Source organism: Poromitra crassiceps (genome assembly GCF_964638095.1).
Source record: "Poromitra crassiceps genome assembly, chromosome: 12".
Lineage (NCBI taxonomy): Eukaryota > Metazoa > Chordata > Actinopteri > Beryciformes > Melamphaidae > Poromitra > Poromitra crassiceps.
Window position 1 is genome coordinate 23,942,347 of NC_139632.1, and position 21,618 is coordinate 23,963,964.

Below are 21,618 nucleotides of genomic sequence, written 5' to 3' on the forward strand. Positions count from 1 at the left end.
CATAATGTGCACAATATCAAACTTTCAACTTTTGAATAGGCGCCTAACCAAAAGGTAGGTAGGTAGGTACTTTTATTAATCATCGAGGGGAAATTCCTTTGTTGCAGCAGCAATACAGCACACAAGCAATAGAATAAGAATAGGAATAGGAATAAGAACTAAATTATATATAGCATTAGCAGCAATATAGATCCATAAATGTATCTGACAAATATAGCTACATATTTATGTAACACTTTTACATATTATATGTAATAAATACACATATTTATGTAACAGATTGACATATTACACAATTATATACAGTAATGAACATATATATACACCAATATACACAAGTAAATCATATAATACTAATAAGTGAACCAGTCCGTGTGGGGTGGTGGGGGTGGGTGGTTAGCCCAGGGAGGCATTGTAGAGTCTAATAGCTGTGGGCAGGAAGGACCTCCTCTGCCGCTCTGTGATGCACCAGGGCAGAATGAGCCTGTTGCTGAAGTGGAACGTGCTCCTCTGCCTGGCCAGAGGGTCATGGAGTGGGTGAGAGGCGTTGTCCATGATGGTCAGCAGTTTGGACAACATTCTCCTCTCAGCCACCGCACGCACAGGCTCCAGGCTTGTCGCCAGGACAGACCCCACCCTTTTATGAAGAGCAAAATTTGACACAGTGCTGAGCTGCATCTCAAATCTAATCTTCAGGTTCCCAAATTTTCAGATGATGTGCATATACTGTTATATACTAAAGATCCCCCTGTCACCCCTAAAAAAAGACACACATTTGTGTCTGGAAGGGAGGCGTGGAGTGGAAGAGTCAAATCGGCTCTACAATGGGTTAAACCAATTTGTCCTGCTCATTCTAAGTGCATGAATAGACTCAGAGTGTTTGTTTTTTAGTTTAAGTGTTACAGGCATCAGAGAGACAGACCTGTATCCTGTGCACTGTAACGCTATCTCATTGAGTAGGCTACATCCTTCTGATGTAATGTTTTGATAATAACAATGTTTTGATTTGTTTTAGATGGTTTTGATTTCAAAATACTTTCTGAATTGTACCTCTGTTTTGTTAGTATTTTTGAACTCATGGAGTATAAACAAACCCCTATAAACATTTTTGATGTATTGAAAATACTATGCTCATCTTTGCCTGTTCTCAAGTCTAAAGACAAAGCCACAGACTTAACCTTGATAATTAAGATACATTATTATCCAATATTTTCCTTGTTTCCTTGTCATTGAGGGTGTAGGTTGTGGATGTTGTTTTCATTTATTGTTTCATAATGTGCGTGTTGCGAATCCCTTTGAGACTGTAACCACGATTAAGGGCTATACAAATACACTTGACTTGATTATCTTGAAAATTGACTGTTGCAGTACCTAAGCATGACAGACAGGGTAAAGCTGCTTCATGCTGTATGGTTTTTCTCTAGCTCAGTAAGGCTTTTTCTGCCGTCCTTTGTTTTCCTAATTTGATCTGTGCCTTGGCGTTATCAATGTTTCTGTCAGGAGGATCGCTATGCCTTTCTCGCTGAGTGGTATGACCCCGCTGCAGCTCTCTTGCGGCGCTACCAACTGTTCTTCTTCCCCAAAGATGGCTCAGTGGAAATGGTAGGCTAAGTTTTTTACAGCTATCACAAGTGTTATACAGTAGGGGCATTTGGAAAAACAGGATCATGTTACCTGCTCTGTGTAGCACATGCCGTCAGATATTTCTCATAAAATTCAAGAACTGATTAAGTCTACAAGTAGCTAATTTTGATCAACTACAAATGTGTTTTTGTTTGCAGTTTGATCTTAAAAACCAACGAATCTTTCTGAGAAGGACCAAATACGATGACCTTCATCAGGAGGATCTGTTTGTTGGGAACCGAGTGCAGGTGTTCTCTCGCCAGCTCAATCTGATTGGCTATGGAGATGAGTATACAGCAAACAAACTTGGCAGCAAAAAAGAAAGGTATGATTCTGTAGGTGGTGCGATAAGGCCACATAATCCTCTGCAGTTACAAGCCTTACAGACTAACTGTAACTTATGCAACATTATTTTGAGATGATACTGTAACTTATGCAACATTATTTTGAGATGATGCTAGCGCTAATCGTCATTTGTTTGTGCACGATTAGGCTACTTACAGGGAAAATACACTCCTAGCTTAAGAGCTCAGTCCTCAGTCTGCTAAAGGGAAATACTGGTGTTCCCATTTGGCTTTGTTTCCTTTTCTGCTCTTCTTTGCTACATCATCAACATCCTGTTGCATGGAGGATTTGTTGTTATAATGTGAGGCAAGGTCCTTCATAATTGATATATTTTGTCAAAGCACCAATGCTTGCAAGTGTGTGGAGCAGCATCCGCTATCAGTGACCAAATACAACGCAAGCTATACTGTTCCTGCAGCATGCTTTGATTTCACGCCTGCTTGTCGAGTAGCTTGACAGTGCCATTTATTGCCTGAAAAGGAAAAGCAAGCAATTTCCCCGCAGAACGGTTAGATGAGCATGCCTGTCTGTCAGTAGGATATTTTCTTCTAGTTTCAAACTGAATGATTCCCCATAAGCACTGGAGAGTAATGCAACTTTGAATTACATATCTAACAACACAGCAATCTATTTGATAGAGATTGGCAAAAACTCAATATCCTACATGGCTTTCCTCATCCTATATCTCCATTCGACTGCAAGGTGGCAAAGAGTTATCTGTGTTCATGGCTGTGCTGTTTGATCTGGATGAGGCGCCTACTGTGAGAAGCCTCTCCAGGCTTCTGTGATGAATAGCACTTCTCTAGCCAAGCACTGCTGTAGCCTGCTGAATGACCGTCATACTCCACTCTCATCTCATCGATTTTCTCCGTCTGTCTTCCTTTCTGTGCCTTCTTTTCCTCTCCCTTTTATCCAGAACACTCGCTATGATAAAGCCAGATGCAGTTACCAAGATTGGAGATGTCCTTGAATTGATAAACACTGCCAACCTGATTGTGACCAAAGCCAAAATGACAAAGCTTACATGGTGAGATCACTGGTGAGAGTGTAATGGGGGGGAGGGGGGGGCATTGCCAAGTGTATTTTGCTGCTATTCTAATATTAAAAGTCACACTCTGATAATGTTTCACACAGAATCTTGTTAAAGAGATAAACAGACTATTAACAGACCAACAGCCTCACATTCTCAGTGGCATGGCTCTGCCTTCTCACACATGTCAGGGACATATGGCATGCCAAGGGGCAGAGGGGTTTGGCATTTTACTAACTACCTGCAGGTCATTCAGGCAAAACAGTAGCACTGAAAGCATTAAATATATTGTATCATTACTATAACTGATTATTTGCTACATTATATCGTATTCATCACATGATCATATTATCTAACCAAATTCTCAGACACAGCAAGTATCAATCCATTTATGAATTGCTATGACAAACACATCTACTCAGTCATCCAACTATACTGATTGCTCTAACTGTTTTCTCTTTTCTACTGGCTGACAGAGTATAACCTAGCTTTTAGCTGGCTAATTAATTGATATAAATTATCTACCTTTCCCAGTGAGTAAATAAATGTACATCTTTTGAATGGCAGATCTGGTAACGCAGAAGTTCTTGCGGTTAATGTGAGTTGAAAATACTCGACACAGTAATGAGAGTTTCATTCGCTCACTTGCTGTGGAGGTCAGAACCACTGGTCAGAACCCCCAAGGAAGACATTATTCTGGGGTGTTAGGAAGCGATCAACTGTGACAAAATGCATTTGTACAGATGCGAGGGCAATGGCATAACTGGGACAAGGAGATAGCGTATGTTAAAGGTGTTGGGTATTCTCCATTTTTGTTTTTCATTAACTTATAATAACAAAGGCACTTGACTTGAGAACAAAGTAACAGAATATGAAGGGACACATTCAAGGACAGCATCAGTATAGATTTTTCTCTTGGCTCATTACCAAAATCATTTGGCTTCAGTAAAAACTCAGACCACCTCTGTCTCAAATTTGTATTGCTAGTCATATTTTGCAGAGGCTATAAGCTCCCATTCTATTCTTAACAGCATCAAAAACACTGCTTAGGGGGTGATCACACGAGAAGCGGCGCTAGTGATTTTTGGTGATTTTTAGATGTGCGTAAAAGTTAAAATATTCTCAACTTTTCAGCACAAGGCACGGAGTCGCACCGCTCGTCAATGTCAGTTGGGCCACGCGGTCAGTCAAATCAAGCAGAAGGCGGACTTTCCTTCCTGTTTTGATGCCGTTTGATGTGGTGGGAACTGTGGGACAGAGGAAAACACAGATGAAAAGCTGATATTAACGGTCTTTAACCCCGTCACACACACACACACACAGGCCTGCTCCTCAGGCGCACCAAGCTGTTTTGCCCAGCGCTGTCTGCCTAGACGTTTTGTTTTGTCCAGCGCTGTCTGTCTGCCTAGACGTTTTGTTTTGTCCAGCGCTGTCTGTCTGCCTAGACTTTTTCGAAGCGGATGCGCCTGTACCACGCTTCTTGGTGTGATCGCCCCCGAGAGGCATCATTCATCATTGTGAGTTCAGTTGACAGAAGTGTTGAGCCTTGGAAAAGTTCTCAGTTCTGCAGGTTGAAAGTGAGTTTAAGGGACAGGCTTATGTAACAATATGACCTTGAATTACTACAAGTTCTAGCCAACTATTATAATTTGGGCAACTCATTAACATGTCTATGGTTTCTTTACAGGAGCCAAGCAGCAGACCTATACGTGGAACATCAGTCAAAGCCTTTCTTCAAGTAAGTGCCATTGTAAATGATTTGCCAGTTTTGAGTTGGTGTGAGAGAGCAGGGGTGGTTCTACAGCGCTTTCATTGAATCGGTGATCACCTTCTCTATTGCTTGCTGGTATGGCAGCCTCGACATCAAGAATAGGAACTCCCTAGGGAGAATCGTGAAAACGGCTTCTAAAATTGCCGGAATCCATTTTAGGAGCCTAGACCACATTTTCAACCTGCAGTTGCTGAAAAAAGCAAGGGCTATCTGCTCAGACAATGCCCATCCGCTGTGCTCTGAATATGAGCTGCTTCCATCTGGCCTTCGTCTTCGTGCTCCCTTGGCCAAGAAAAATAGATATAGGAATTCCTTTGTGCCTGCTTCGATCCGAGCTTTAAATGCTACTTAAGAGAACATACAGTAATGTAACATCCATTTGATGTTTTTATTTATTTATGTTCTACCATACAATAGTTATATTGTAGCATTTACTTTCTGTAATATGTAGCGCTGTGTGGCTAAGTCTCCTTCTTAGACTGCCTTGCATTTTGCACTTATCGGTCTCTAATGCACTTTAAACTACACTGGCACTTTTGAACTGAACTTACTTTGCACTAGGTCGTGGTCTATTGTGTCTCCATTTTGTTTTTATGGTTTTATGGTCTTTTATGGTTTTTATAGTTTTATGGTCTATTTGTGTCTGCACTTTGTTTTCATGTTTTTATTTCGAGTCTTGTGTGATTTTATGACTGTTTTGTTTTTTGCTCTGCTGCAACCCAAAGTGCCCTTCTGGGACATATGAATAAACTTGAACTTGAACTTGAACTTGAACTTGGTTTCTGATGACCAGCCATTATCATTAGCATGTGGCATCGATGACATTTCAGTGACATTTGGACAGATATGATATAGCTTGCCAAAAAGTGTTGGCATAATTCAAATGTTATTCAGGATTTGATCAATTTTGCAGTAACCTGGTGGAATTTGTGTCCTCGGGGCCTGTGGTTGCCATGGAGCTGATGGGTGACGAGGCCATATCTACCTGGAGGAGGCTTCTGGGGCCTACAGACTCTGCTGTGGCACGGAGGGAGGCCCAGCAGAGTGTCCGGGCCCAGTTTGGAACAGATGGCATCAAAAATGTTGGGCACGGGCCTGACTCAGTCGCTGCAGCAGCGAGAGTAAGGATGTTGTGTGCTTTTCCACTCCATATTTCCAGTAAGATTTGTGTACTATATGTTCAGTGTTTTTGTTTTTGCTTTTTAGGAACTTGAATTTTTCTTTCCATCCACAATGGGTCATGGTCCTTCAAACACAGCTAACTATACAGACTGCACATGCTGCATCATCAAACCTCATGCCATATCAGAAGGTAAGAAGCCTATAGTGGGAGGCGGGCCTCCCCAGGGGGGCTCCAAACAGTTTCAGAGGAGGCTCACTGGATGGAAGTGAAGCAATATTACATTAGTTATCAAAAGGAGATCACATAGAAAGAGATAGTTCAGAGATACAGTAGTTTTGGGGAATTTGACAGTTTTTCCCACTTTCCCAGAGTCAGCACAAATTAATGCCTTCAGACAGACCTTTTTCATGCATTTGGTGCCGTCTGAACTATCTCAAAAAGCAATTTCAGCCTATCTTGGCTCAATTGTTGAGTGTATCTATGTGATCAAATAACTAATCATGATCCCATAGGCATCCAGGAATTGAGCGAGGGGGGGCGGGGGGTCCTTATTCCAAGCTTTGTCTGGGGGAAGGCCTACAGTCTCAGACTTTGAAAACCCCTGCTATAGCCTATATATTGTATGTATGTCCCTACTACAATACACTGAATGATGGCTATTTCCATTTCACTATGCTTTGTTTAATCTGTCCGGACCAAAGTCTCACCATTATATGTATACAAGTCTGAGCGTCCAAGTAGTAAAACCATTGCTGTTATATAACTCTTGCACCCCTTCCAGTTATGGCTGTAAATGTGTTTGCGTCACACAAAGCCACTGCACGGTAGCCAACCTTGCCTTTGGGTTTTTCCAAATCCTCCCCTGATCCCTGCTCATGGAGCATGCCACTGGGGCTCTGACCTGTGAAATGTGAAGTTCTCTGGACAGAGCTGGAGTACACACACAGCAAGCTGCTGACTGAGGAGGGACCTGGAGTGGTTGTTCCAGGAGATATAAGCCCAAACTTGGTTCATTAGACTCGCCAAGCTCACTGAGCTGTTTGATGAGAGCGGCGGTAGATGGTGTCCTTAGATATATATTTGATCTGGTCTTTTTTGTAGATTTGATCTCTAGTGCTTCTCTTCACTGTATGTGTGGCATTTACACTCAGTTTATTGTTGGTCTCCAGTGGATGTGTCTGTTATCCATCTCTCTCTTTCAAGAACACACATCTCCATCACATCATGTGATCTTCTCAGCTCAGCCAACGAGCTGCAGAGATAAACTCGAGAGCACTTGTAGCTGAGATGACAATTTTTGATTAGGAAATGTGTAGCCTGGTGTGCAATGTGCATTCAACAAGAACAGCAGTAAGGACAGTCATTAAAAGGTCTAAGTGGCATTAATTCCATTAAATGGTAGTCGTGGGTTTTAGGGTTCTTAATATTGTCCAATTGTTTCAAGCTTATGTAATCCCCAGTGTATGAGAGTAGCCCCCCCCCCATAAAATAACATTTGCTGATTTAACCATGCAATAGCAGCAGAAAGGCTAAACGGCAATATAAAGGCTACTGGTACAAAATAGGGACACACACACACACCTGCCCCACATTAGGCTGAAAATGATTTTTTCTCCCCTTGCCAAAATGTAGCCTAACTTTGGGGTGTTATTTAGCCACCTTCCTGAGAAGCTAGCATGATATGGTTGGTACCAATCGATGCCTTAGGTCTTCTAGCTTCATATGATACCAGAAACTCACCCTGGCTTGAAGCATTTTGCGCATTTACGCTTCAAAAGTCATGAAAGTGGTCCTCATTTGTGAAGAGTATCTTTCTGAACTCAAATTTCCACTCCCATAAGCTTGTGTTAACCACAGACTTTATTTCATGCATTTAACCAAAATCCCCATACAAAAATCCCATTGCCTTTTCTCCTTACCAACCAGCATGGCGGCGATTGGCTACTTCCGACTCATTCCTGCGGTGCTCTATAAAAAAAAATGCAATGCTCTGCTGGACCACCAGGCGGAGCCCCTGGCAGTCCGCGGACCACAGTTTGGGAATCACTGTAGGACCCAGTAAAACTATCCTAAACATAGCCATGCTTTATTTTGCATGCTGCACATAATTGAGCAATTGTTGAACACACAATCAGCTGCAATAGTAAGGTCCTTCAAAACAGTGATGGCATCAAAATTAATGATTGAATCTGTTCACCAACGTGATAAATGTAAGTTTTCATTCATATTTTCCTCATTCAAATGAATGGGAAGTAGAAATCTGAATGTGAGAAACTCATCCGAGCTGCATCTAATCTTGCTGAGTAGTTTTATGTTCTGGTTTTCATGGTGCTCAAGAGCCAAATAACCCCATGTTAAAACTAAGTGGAAAATTGCTTTAAGCCTTCTCACTGTGTTTCTCGATAAAGTGTGTGGTGGGGGGGGGGGGTGGGGGATCCAAGGGTAGAGGGCTGGCTGCTCTCCCATTAGGATGGCAGTGATTTAAAAAGAAAGTTAGTGAATTTTTTGTGAGAAACAAGCTCTTGTACAAGAATCAGGATAAAAGTTGTTCAGTGAAAACTAAGATTGTTTTGGAATTAGAAAAATAGTAGCCATAAAGGTTTGCTGCACATGCAGTTATGAACCTTTTTTTAATGGGTTGTTCATTTAGGCTAGGGGAGGGCTTGGCTATATATATTTTTCTAATGAGCCTCCATGACACACTGACTCTCTGATACAGGTATAGGTATTTTCTATGATTACTTGAAAAAGAAGAAGTCCAAAATACTGCTTGGGTGCTCAAAGTTGACCTTTTTACGATTTACACTGGTGTGGAATTTACTCCTGACCAAGACAGTTCTTAAGGGACGGGGTTTTGTAACAATCTGACATTGAATTACTACGGGTTTGTAGCCAAATATTAAAAAAATATTTGAAAGCACAATATTGTTTTATATTTTCAGCTCAGTGCGCAATGAGTAGACTCCAAAAAGAACCAGTTTCACACAACTGCCCTAATACTTTTGCCACCCAGAAATGACAGCAAAGTCATTTGACTTGAGTACCGTAAATTCCTTTGTCGGTACTCGGGTTAGTCCAAAGAGTTAGCATTGAATTCCGTGTGATAATTTGGCCACTCATTAACATGTTTATGGTTTAATCCTTACAGGAGTCAGCCAAGTAGCACACATGCCTTTTTTTTCAAAGATATGGAATTCAGAGATACCATGCCATGTCCTCATGTCCCCCATTGTTATCTGGTTTACCTTTATGACCAGAACTCATAGCCGACTAATCTGGTTGCAACTCGTTCAAAGGAAACATTCACATCTTTTCAGCTTTTTATTGCAGATTTATTATTTTAGTATTCTTATCTTATCTAAGTACTGCCGTTAACTGCTCCAGTCTCTCTCTTTTAAATTCAAAGTAAATGAGTGATGCAATTTTACAGTTGGCCTAATTTTAGGGGAATAATTTATGATGACTAGCATTTGGATGCAGGGGGCAATGGTGGCCTCAAGGTTAGAGAAGCGAGCTTGTGACCAGAAGGTCGTCGGTTCAATCCCCATGGTTGGCAGGATAAATCTGGGTGGGGAAAGTGAAAAAGCAGCTCATTACCACCACTGAGGTGCCCTTGAGCAAGGCCCTTAGTCCCGAACTCTCCAGTGTAGAGCACTGCACGGGCCCCAGATCTAGGCCCGAGCCCGATGTGAGCCCTATGGCTTATCAGAATTTCGGGGCCAAGCCCGGCCCCGGCCCTACCCCCAAACCTTATGTTTGATCAATTTCGGATAGCCTAAGCCTATCAAATCAACACTATACAAGAAAGTGCATTAAAACACTAAAATACCACAATGTCTCAGTTCAAACGTCAAAAAACAGGCAGGCCCAGGCCCAGGCCCGGCCATAGCTAGTGATGTGAAAATCGGCCCGCCGGGCCCCGGGGCCCCTCAGGCTCTATGCATGGCTCTACTCCAGTGGAGCTGAGCAGTGTCCAGCAGATCAGATTGTTGTTGTACTGGTGTGTGTGTGTGTGTGTGTGTGTGTGTGTGTGTGTGTGTGTGTGTGTGTGTGTGTGTGTGTGTGTGTGTGTGTGTGTGTGTGTGTGTGTGTGTGAGTGTGTGTGTGTGTGTGCGTGTGCGTGCGCGCGCGTGCGTGTGTGTGTGTGGGTGCGTGTGTGCGAAATTCACACTGAATGTGAACAGGGCACTCCTGAAAAAGTGAGCATTGCTCTCAGTCCTTATAAATCAAGATTAAAGAGGGGTTACATCTTACTGTACTGTCTCACTATTTCAATCTGTCGATACAATATTGACCTTCGAGCTGAGCTGAGAATACTAATCCAGCCTGAAGTGCTCGCTCAATTGAACACAAACTGGGATTGGCAATCAATTCAAATGCCAGTTGTAGCAAAAGCTTGCTTTGATTTACCTTGAAGTTCAATTGTGAGGAGAGCTTGTGCTGTCTAGGATGTACAGCTACCACCACAACGGTGACATCATGGCTGAAATTGCGCTGGGTAATGACTGGAATAGAGAAGCATCTGTTGCCAGGCACCCAGATCTCCTAGCAACAGTACCAGCTGCTTATGGGAGCTGTAGTGCGTGTGCCTGGGCAGGCAGTTGGGTGCTGCTTGGGAGGGCAGAGAGGACACAAGGGGGTGGGTGGTGGAGGGGGGGGGGGGCAACTTAGGCCTAACACACAGAAAGCTGGAGTGTGACAGAATGCTTATGTGGTTGAGAGAGAAATGGAGAGATTGATAGAGAACCAGGTGTAGCACCTGTTCCGGTTCATATAGAAACTGTACATTATGATGTACACACAGCAGCATGTAGGAATGTACAGGGACCACAATGGAAATATGGCTCTGGGCTTTACTGTGTTATCCTCATGTTTCCTTTTGATATGCAGGCCATGCCTTGGCGGAGCTGCTGTACTTTTAAAATGAAAATGTCGAAATCAATTCATTCAATAATGTAAAATGTAGACTCGATATCCTGAAAGATATGGCTACATTTTATTAGAAGAGTATGAGGCTAGCACCCTCTTTCAGTTTTGTGTGTCTGCAACAGTCTAACCTTGACTCCCTGTACAGGAATAATGTCTCCTCTCCTCTAATAGCACAACCATCTGAAAAGCAATCTCGCTGTATTTTTGTCCATCCACAGGAGACACTACAGCCTGGGAACGTTTCAATAGAACACATAGCATTCCTAATGTCTGAATAAGAGCATTATAACGGCTTCATACCAACTACATAGCACAATCATTCATACTCATTCAGGCCGGTACTTCAGACTGCTATTCCAAGGTCAATTTGGTTGTGATTAAAGAGTTAATGATTCTTATTACTATAGTTCATAGTTATTAATTAAGTTAATAGTTAATTATTACAATCTGTGTCAACCAGGTCAATTGTTGTATTGTCATGCTCCCAGTCCAGTTAGCTGACATTATACTTGATGTGTTCACAGGCCTGACTGGCAAGATCCTGAACTCAATATCTGCAGCTGGATTTGAAATCTCAGCCCTTCAGATGGTAAGAGGTTAACAAATAATTGATGAATCCCTCTCTGCTCATGCTTTGGCATGGTGGAAACTGTATCATACCCTTTTTCAAAGTGGTGCAGCGACATGTGTGTCCGTTCTGACACGGGATGTCCATTCAGGCACGGGATGAGCACCGACATAAAGGCAACACCGTGTGTGAGTGTGTGTGAGTGTGTGCGTGTGTGTGTGTGTGTGTGTGTCCGTCCGTCCCTCCTTCCCTCCTTCCTTCCTTCCTTCCTTCCTTCCTCCCTTCCTTCCTTCCTGTGGGCCCCAGGCCCACAATCGTCGATTGGTGGCCAGAGCGATGACGTCATTGTCATTGTCGAGTGGTGGCCACACAATTGCTCAACTGAGCATGCTCAGAACGCCACCCCATTGACGCTATAGTAGTAATAGCTGTCCCCATGCAAATTAGATTTACTCTGTAACTAAAGGGCATACGGTATTGGCTTCTCTGATCTGATCTAACCTGACCTCATAATCGAACTCAGCATCACTGCTGCGAACACTGAGTGACCTTTCACAATTGTCAATGCATCTGTCCTGGTGCTGCTAGTGGAGTGGCACAATATGTCCATTCATTTTGCCACATCGGATGTGATGCACATTGTGGGCCCTAGGAAAAAATCAATCAATCACAGTTTTGTCACTGTGAGCACATGCAGTGTATATTGTGTGTTTAATAATGGATACAATTACAGCATATCAGCAGTCCCCAGTGTGCTTTGGTTCCAAAGATGTGATTCTTCATCTTCCTGATGTTCTTAATAAATTACGTAATACATTTTCATGGGCATTTTCATTTTGTATAAACAAAATATATAAGGATGAGGCCATTTATGATGATTGAGCTGTTGTCAAATCTAAGCACAGATGCATACAGTGAGATGATTAAAGAGCTCTCCCTCCATTGTGTCCTCTTTTGTTATTTCAGAATGAATTTCCAGAAGTGCAATCTCCATATTCCATTCTTTAATTTTGAATTGCTAATTTTTTATTCTTGATTGCTATTTTTGTTTCCACAGTTCAATATGGACCGGGCCAATGCAGAAGAATTCTACGAAGTTTACAAAGGGGTTGTAACAGAGTATCCTGTGAGTATGAACCATGTATGAACACTACATTATTATGGCATCATAAACAGTACCTCCACTGAACTGCACTGCAGTTGTTTCACTTTATTGTTTTTAATCAAAGGACAGGTTTTGGCCGGTGTTGCAAAACACCTAGACGTAAGCCCTCTAATTGTTATGGAATCCTGGCTCATCTAGTAACTGTCATCTATGACCGCTACCTGGCCTAGTCTACAATTAGCATGCATTCATTACATTACATTACATTATGTCATTAAGCAGACGCTTTTATCCAAAGCGACTTACGATATCACATTTTGTCAACAGTACAGAAAGCAACTATGCAACACAATCATTGACAGCTAAGACCTTTTGATGGACTAGAGTAACACTTTGTAGAAAGTAATTTGAGAAGGAATAAGTAACATTAGTTTTCTTTTTTTTAAGAAGAGGGAGAAATATGTTAGCTCAAGAAGGGTCCAGGTGTAGCCTAAAAATGTGAGTTTTTAGTCTCTGCCGAAAGATGGGCAGAGATTCGGACGTTCTGACCGAAGGGGGGAGATCGTTCCACCATTGTGGCACCAGGGACGAGAAGAGTCGCGATCAGGATGAGCGACTTTGTTTTGAGCCCATGTTAGGGGCTGGACGGGTAGAGGAGTACTTCAGACTGCTATTCCAAGGTCAATTTGGTTGTGATTAAAGAGTTAATGATTCTTATTACTATAGTTCATAGTAATATGAATAGTTCAATGTACCCCCTGGGGGGGGGTACATTGAGGATAAGCCATTCACCGATACCCCAGAAAATCTCCCTCTTTTTCACAGCCCAATGTTGGCAGGTATGGTCCAGGCTGTTTGTGTTTGCATCCCACATGTGCAATATATCAAAGTGTAGACTTAATGGACCCTTTTCACAGTGGCCATTTTGTGTCTAAAAGGCAGGATAAACACAGGTGCAAGCAAAACAGTAATGAGGGTTTTCAACTTCCAATCGTGGAAGTTGGAAACCCTCGTTACTGTTTTGCTTTATCGATACTCTTATCAGTTCTTTTTCATGACTAAATAATTGCTTTAAAAATTATATATATAAAAAAGAATACATTCAGAACAGGATTAGAATTTATTTATATATTAAATATAACTAAATGTTTCTAGAGCAGCAACAGTAATGTTTACAACAACAAAATCATTATATAAACCCAGTAATATCTCACTGGAAACAAATCTAAAATATCTAAAATAAATAATATTCCTGACATAACCAGGCACCCATGCTTGTTCATAGTGTAGTCATTTTTCTCTCATTATTTTTGCTCTGGTTCTGTATTAAGATGGCAATTTATTCAGATATTATTTCTTCATTCAACTTGAATTGTATGCCTCACTTACATTTATGTTTATAAGTATATTTTACAGGAGTGAGGAAAGATGTCACTGATCATGTCAATAGCCTAAGGTTATCAGAGAAATCCACCTGCCATGAGCATAAACGCATAACCATTAAAATACATTAAACTCAGAATTCTTACTTATGTTGATAGTGCAACAGACAATGGACAAACATGAGACAGTCACACAGCAATGGGTGGGGGGACTCAAGAGAAGGCAGAGGAGACGAGATGGGTCTTGAGGCAGGATTGAAGTAGGTGGTTCTATGCCTAATTTGCACGAAATGAAGCACTGCACTCCGTCAGGTACCCCTAAGCCATACATGGGCAACATACGGCCCGCGGGCGCCCCCTGTGTGGCCCGCGATGGAATTGCAATTTTTTTTTTTTTTTTTTTTTTTACAGTGCACTTGAACGCAACATGCAATATACCCGCTGAATAAGTGTCCAAATGTTCATGTCATTCTGGGCAATACTCTTCTGTTATAGCATTTCAGTCTGAAATATAGAATATCTTTCAATAATATTTATGACTAAAAGGCTAAAAGTAATCTCATGTGTAAGAAATGACTGTTCTACATTGAAGTAGAAATTTAAATAATTAACTTGTTGGTTTTGGATTTATTTAGCTTCAAGAGTGCATTTTTGTTCTTGTGTGACCCTCAACACAGGCTTTGAGAATCCCGGGCCACTTACTGATACTTATGCTTAAATTAACCCACTCATATTCTGGTTTATTTCAAGAAAAACATTTCGGCTAGTGGAAATTCTAATTGGCTGGTAACTTTAAAATCTAGCAGCCATATTGGCAGGTGGTGAAAAAAGTTAATTTCAAGCCCTGCAGGGAGAGTGTGGTGACATAGGAGTGAGTGAGAAAAGGATCAAATATTGGTGGTTAAGACTGAATAATGACATCACAACTGTTAATTTAAAATTAGTTATTCCTCTAAACCTGGCTTCAAATGCCCCAAATTTTTCGTGCTGGCGCCGTTCAGCCCTCAGCAAAATCTGGTAGCGAGGACATTTTTTTGTGGCCCTCTCTATCATCAAAGTTGCCCATCCATGGGTTACGGCATGACAATATTTGTTCGGCCCCCGGCAACAATCTGGGTTTCTCATGTGGCCCCCCATGAAAAATAGTTGCCCACCCCTGCCTTAGATGGTAAATCATCTCTTAGTCCTCTGTGACAGTATTTTCCTGTGTGTACCCTCTAACACATACCCGCCACACAGGGGGGCCGTATGTTGCCCATGTGTGCTTTATAGTAACGTTCAGTCAGAACTCATTTATAATTAAGCCCATAGTTAATGAACTAATCATGTACAAAACACACACACAGTCACATATTTTATATACTGTATATGTTGTAAGTCTAATTTTTGCCATCACAGCTGCTTTTTACATGTATGGGATAATACAGGCTAATATACAAGGTGTCCCAAGCTCTGAGTCATTATAAACTCAATTAGCTACAGAAGCTAATGTTCACATTCAGTCCTTGTATATTTCTCTCATGTGTTCATCATTCCTTTCCTCCTCTGTGTGTGTGTGATTGAGAAATGAATTGCAGGTGGTGTTCATCCTAATTGGCCTGGTCAGGTGTCAGATTGCTGCTGGCTGATTGGCTGGTGGAGAGCATTTAAGCCAGCTGATGCCATCCTGTCGCCCCTTGCTCTCCTCATTCCCAACGATGATGGCTGCTGTGCTGACTGCTGTGTTCTGTCAGGTTGGAACTGTGTGTAGACCTACTTTAGTAGTTCTGCAGAACTTTATTAAGATGTGTCTTTATCTTGGTAGACCTATGCAGTCTAAACTGTAAATAGTTACCTTCCAGATCTACACTTTTGTACACTGTAAATAACACTTACCCAAGTAGCAGAAAGTAGGGGGAGAAGCCCTTTAGTTTTTTGTAACATTTTCTGATGTTTATTTTGTAGGAGCTTATAGGTAAGACCTGTGTCTCATTTAATCCATCATTTTCTTTTCTTAGGTAAATTTAAGGTTGGGGATTAGTTTGATTGGTTAGTTGTGTTGGGGCCATGCTGTGCTCTGAAACTAAACCTGCTACTTGTGAACTTGTGATGGTGGTTTGGCTGATCATCCTTGGGAGTGGGAAGAGTGGGGGCACTTTTGTGTTGCGGTCCCGTTCCCTGAGGCCGGTTCCTAACATAATTGGGTGCTCGTCTGCTTTTCTCATTCGTCACCACGTCGTCTGTGAGTGTGTGTGTGTATATATATATATTTTATATGTTTGTCTGGTGGGCAGTCTTTGTGCAGGTGGCAAATGGTGTTAGTCAAGGTGGCTTTGCATGGAGCTGAGGAAGCTCATGGTGGTAAAGCTGGTGGAGATGTTTGTTGGAGGAGGAGCCGGTCAGAGGGGACCAGTAAGACTGAGGAGGGGCGTGACAAGGCAGGGCCGTCGTAGCACCGTTTCTCCTTTCTGTGTAGACTGCTACCCTACAAGAGTCTCCGTACATAGACTTGCCTGTCACTCTGACTCCCAAGCCGTCTAAATCAGCGATACAGACGTATTTACAAGTGTCACAGAAACATTTCAAAGCCACATATTGAGAAGAAGAGTTCATAGCTTCTCGACGTCGGGGTTAGAAAGCTCGACGCTGCTCATAAATGCCTCTTTTCATCTGAAGTCTGTGCTGGTGATATTTTTTACCGAGCCGTTGGCCAGAGTGGCGCTGTGACGGCTGAGAGCTCTAACCTGGAAAAAATATCACCAGCACAGACTTCAGATGAAAAGAGGCATTTATGAGCAGCGTCGAGCTTTCTAACTCCGACGTCGAGAAGCGATGAACCCTTCTTCTCAATATGTGGCTTTGAAATGTTTCTGTGACACTTGTAAATACGTCTATCACTGATTTAGACGGCTTGGGAGTCAGTCACAGGCAAGTCTATGTACGGAGACGGGACTCTTGTAGGGTAGCATAGTCTACACAGAAAGAGGAGAAACGGTGCTACTGACGGCCCTGCCTTGTCACGCCCCTCCTCAGTCTTACTGGTCCCCTCTGACCGGCTCCTCCTCCAACAAACATCTCCACCAGCTTTACCACCATGAGCTTCCTCAGCTCCATGCACACCATTTACCACCTGCACAAAGACTGCCCACCAGACAAACATATAAAATATATATATATACTCAGACGACGTGCTGACGAACGAGAAAAGCGGGCGACCCCCTAATTATGTTAGGAACCGGCCTCGGGGAAGGGGACGGCAACACAAAAGTGCCCCCACTCTTCCCACTCCCAAAGATGATCAGCCAAACCACCTTCACAAGTAGCGGGTTTAGTTTCAGAGCACAGCATGGCCACAACATCAACAAATCAAACTAATCGCCAACCTTAAACTTACCTAAGAAAAGGATGGATTAAAAAAATAGACACAGCTCTCACCTGTAAGCTCCTACAAAATAAACATGAGAATGTTACAAAACTAAAGGGCTTCTCCCTCCTACTACTTGGCTAAGAGTTATTTAGTGTAAAAAAAGTATAGATTTGGAAGGTAGCTATTTACAGTTTGGACTGCACAAGTCTACCTAGACAAGGACAGATCTTCAAGTTCTAAAGAACTACCAAAGTAGGCCTACACACAGTTCCTACCTGACAGAAGAAAGAGTCAGCAGAGCAGCCATCATCGGTGGCAATGACTGCAAGGGCTGGCATCCCCAAACCCAGTTAACAGTGCAGACACAGGAAGTTGATGAAATAAAAGTTTGGGGCTGTGATTCAAAACTTTATTAGCGTGAAGGTCTGTCATGTGTTCACATCATTCCTTTCCTCAGTGTGTAATTGAACTATGAGTCCACTCATTGTACTCTTTGCTGTGTTCTGTCAGGTAGGAACTGTGTAGGCCTACTTCATTCTTCAGAACTTTAAGATGTGTTATCTTGGTGGACCTGTGCAGTCTAAACTGGAAATAGCTACTTCCAGCTCTACACTTTTGTACACTAACATCTTACCCAAGTAAAGTAGGAGGGTAGTTTTTTGTAACATTTTCATGTTTATTTTGTAGGAGCTTATAGGTGAGAGCTGTCTTTTATTTAATCCATCCTTTTCTTAAGTTTTAGGTTGGGGATTAGTTTGTTGTTGGGGCCATGCTGTCCTCTGAAACTAAACCTGCGACTTGTGAACTTGTGTTGGTGGTTTGGCTGATCATCCTTGGGAGTGGGAAGAGTGGGGGCACTTTTGTGTTGTGGTCCCGTTCCGAGGCCGGTTCCTAACATAATTGGGGGCTCGTCCGCTTTTCTCGTTCGTCAGCACGTCGTCTGTGTATATATATATATATATATATACCGTATATATATATATATATATTTTATATGTTTGTCTGGTGGGCAGTCTTTGTGCAGGTGGTAAATGGTGTGCATGGAGCTGAGGAAGCTCATGGTGGTAAAGCTGGTGGAGATGTTTGTTGGAGGTGGAGCCAGTCAGAGGGGACCAGTAAGACTGAGGAGGGGCGTGACAAGCAGGGACGTCAGTAGCACCGTTTCTCCTCTTTCTGTGTAGACTATGCTACCCTACAAGAGTCCCGTCTCCGTACTTGCCTGTGACTCTGACTCCCAAGCCATCTAAATCAGTGATACAGACGTATTTACAAGTGTCACAGAAACATTTCAAAGCCACATATTGAGAAGAAGGGTTCATCGCTTCTCGACATCGGGGTTAGAAAGCTCGACGCTGCTCATAAATGCCTCTTTTCATCTGAAGTCTGTGCTGGTGATATTTTTTTCCAGGTTCGAGCTCCCAGCCGTCAGAGCGCTCAACAGCGCCACTCTGGCCGAAAGCTCGGTAAAAAATATCACCAGCACAGACTTCAGATGAAAAGAGGCATTTATGAGCAGCGACAAGCTTTCTAACCCCCATGTCGAGAAGCTATGAACTCTTCTTCTCAATATGTGGCTTTGAAATGTTTCTGTGACACTTGTAAATACGTCTGTATCGCTGATTTAGACGGCTTGGGAGTCAGAGTAACAGGCAAGTCTATGTACGGAGACTCTTGTAGGGTAGCAGTCTACACAGAAAGAGGAGAAACGGTGCTACTGACAGCCCTGCCTCGTCACGCCCCTCCTCAGTCTTACTGGTCCCCTCTGACCGGCTCCTCCTCCAACAAACCTCTCCACCAGCTTTACCACCATGAGCTTCCTCAGCTCCATGCAAAGGCACCTTGACTAACACCATTTACCACCTGCACAAAAACTGCCCACCAGACAAACATAAAATATATATATACACACACACACACAGACGACGTGCTGACGAATGAGAAAAGCAGACGAGCACCCAATTATGTTAGGAACCGGCCTCGGGGAACCGGACCGCAACACAAAAGTGCCCCCACTCTTCCCACTCCCAAGGATGATCAGCCAAACCACCATCACAAGTTCACAAGTAGCAGGTTTAGTTTCAGAGCACAGCATGGCCCCAACACAATTAACCAATCAAACTAATCCCCAACCTTAAATTTACCTAAGAAAAGAAAATGATGGATTAAATGAGACACAGGTCTTACCTATAAGCTCCTACAAAATAAACATCAGAAAATGTTACAAAAAACTAAAGGGCTTCTCCCCCTACTTTCTGCTACTTGGGTAAGTGTTATTTACAGTGTACAAAAGTGTAGATCTGGAAGGTAACTATTTACAGTTTAGACTGCACAGGTCTACCAAGATAAAGACACATCTTAATAAAGTTCTGCAGAACTACTAAAGTAGGTCTACACACAGTTCCTACCGGACAGAACACAGCAGTCACACAGCAGCCATCATCATTGGGAATGAGGAGAGCAAGGGGCGACAGGATGGCATCAGCTGGCTTAAATGCTCTCCACCAGCCAATCAGCCAGCAGCAATCTGACACCTGACCAGGCCAATTAGGATGAACACCACCTGCATCTCATTTCTCAATCACACACACACAGAGGAGGAAAGGAATGATGAACACATGAGAGAAATATACAAGGACTGAATGTGACTTCTGTAGCTAATTGAGTTTATAATGACTCAGAGCTTGGGACACCTTGTATATTAGCCTGTATTATCCCATACATGTAAAAAGCAGCTGTGATGGCAAAAATTAGGCTTACAACATATACAGTATATAAAATATGTGACTGTGTGTGTGTTTTGTACATGATTAGTTCATTAACTATGGGCTTAATTATAAATGAGTTCTGACTGAACGTTACTATAAAGCACACATGGGCAACATACGGCCCCCTGTGTGGCCCGCGATGGAATTGCAAAAAAAGTTTTTTTTTTTTTTTTTTTTTTTTTTTTACAGTGCACCTGAACGCAACATGCAAGATACCTGCTGAATAAGTGTCCAAATGTTCATGTCATTCTGGCCAATATTCTTCTGTGATAGCATTTCAGTCTGGAATATGGAATATCTTTCAATAATCTTTATGACTAAAAGGCCAAAAGTAATCTCATGTGTAAGAAATGGCTGTTCTACATTGAGGTAGAAATTTAAATAATTAACTTGTTGGTTTTGGATTTATTTAGCTTCAAGAGTGCATGTTCGTGTGACCCTCAACACAGGCTTTGAGAATCCCGGCCACTTACTGATACTTATGCTTAAATTAACCCACTCATATTCTGGTTCATTTCAAGAAAAACATTTTGGATAGTGGAAATTCTAATTGGCTGGTAACTTTAAAATCTAGCAGCCATATTGGCAGGTGGTGAAAAAAGTTAATTTCAAGCCCTGCAGGGAGAGTGTGGTGACATAGGAGTGAGTGAGAAAAGGATCAAATATTGGTGGTTAAGACTGAATAATGACATCACAACTGTTAATTTAAAATTAGTTATTCCTCTAAACCTGGCTTCAAATGCCCCAATCTTTCCGCGTTGGCGCCGTTCAGCCCTCAGCAAAATCTGGTAGCGAGGACTTTTTTTGTGGCCCTCTCTATCATCAAAGTTGCCCATCCATTATGGCATGACAATATTTGTTCGGCCCCCGGCAACAATCTGGATTTCTCATGTGGCCCCCCATGAAAAATAGTTGCCCACCCCTGCCCTAAGCACACTCCCCAAGTTTGAAGTCCAGACATATACAGATAGTCCTGGAATTATAGTATAGATTTGCAATGCTTCAAGATGCCTTTAAGATTTATAGAATGATTCTGGCCTCAAAGCAAAATTCTTATGAGCTTTCAAACTCAAGTTTGTCCAGTTGCTTATTTGTGCAGTGGTCAAGGTCCTACACCACTGTCTGTTTGTTTTTTAATATTTTATTTAAACTTTTAACAATATATGAACGAAACACAAAACAAGCTCAGACAAAGGAAATGAAAAGAAAGAGAAACATACATATAATATCAACAGTCATCATAATGTGGTGCTACCATCCATATAGGGTGCTTATGTGCTTGTAAGAGATGTCGTGCATGGGGTCCCACGCCTACACCACTGTTATATTTTGTTTTTGAGCTGCTGAGACACATGTTGGTCTTCAGATTACTACAGATTCTGCAGTCAGTAATGTGAAAACCTATCCCCGCTCTTTCCCCGGCAGAGCATGGTGACTGAGCTGTGTTCTGGACCCTGCATGGCCCTAGAGATCTGTGGCACCGACACACCGAGGACATTCCGGGAATTCTGTGGGCCAGCTGACCCAGTGAGTCAATGCTTATCATGAGAAAGTACTGTCCATTTCCTTATCATTTTCTAGATTAGACGATTGTTCAACAAGTAAAAGAGACGCCCCCTCAAGAATGGATG

At 42.3% G+C, this 21,618-nt stretch overlaps 1 protein-coding gene across 1 annotated transcript in view; it reads left to right on the plus strand.

The window, feature by feature from the left end:
- The window catches only part of nme7 (NME/NM23 family member 7), a 33,622-nt gene that overhangs the window by 961 nt on the left and 11,043 nt on the right, over positions 1–21,618 (plus strand). Inside the window, exons 2-10 of the mRNA XM_083647906.1 lie at positions 1,501–1,602; positions 1,782–1,948; positions 2,885–2,995; positions 4,686–4,736; positions 5,683–5,890; positions 5,976–6,081; positions 11,346–11,410; positions 12,447–12,515; positions 21,413–21,514. Coding sequence (XP_083504032.1) covers positions 1,501–1,602; positions 1,782–1,948; positions 2,885–2,995; positions 4,686–4,736; positions 5,683–5,890; positions 5,976–6,081; positions 11,346–11,410; positions 12,447–12,515; positions 21,413–21,514 — 981 coding nt within the window. The remainder of the gene's footprint in view (positions 1–1,500; positions 1,603–1,781; positions 1,949–2,884; positions 2,996–4,685; positions 4,737–5,682; positions 5,891–5,975; positions 6,082–11,345; positions 11,411–12,446; positions 12,516–21,412; positions 21,515–21,618) is intronic.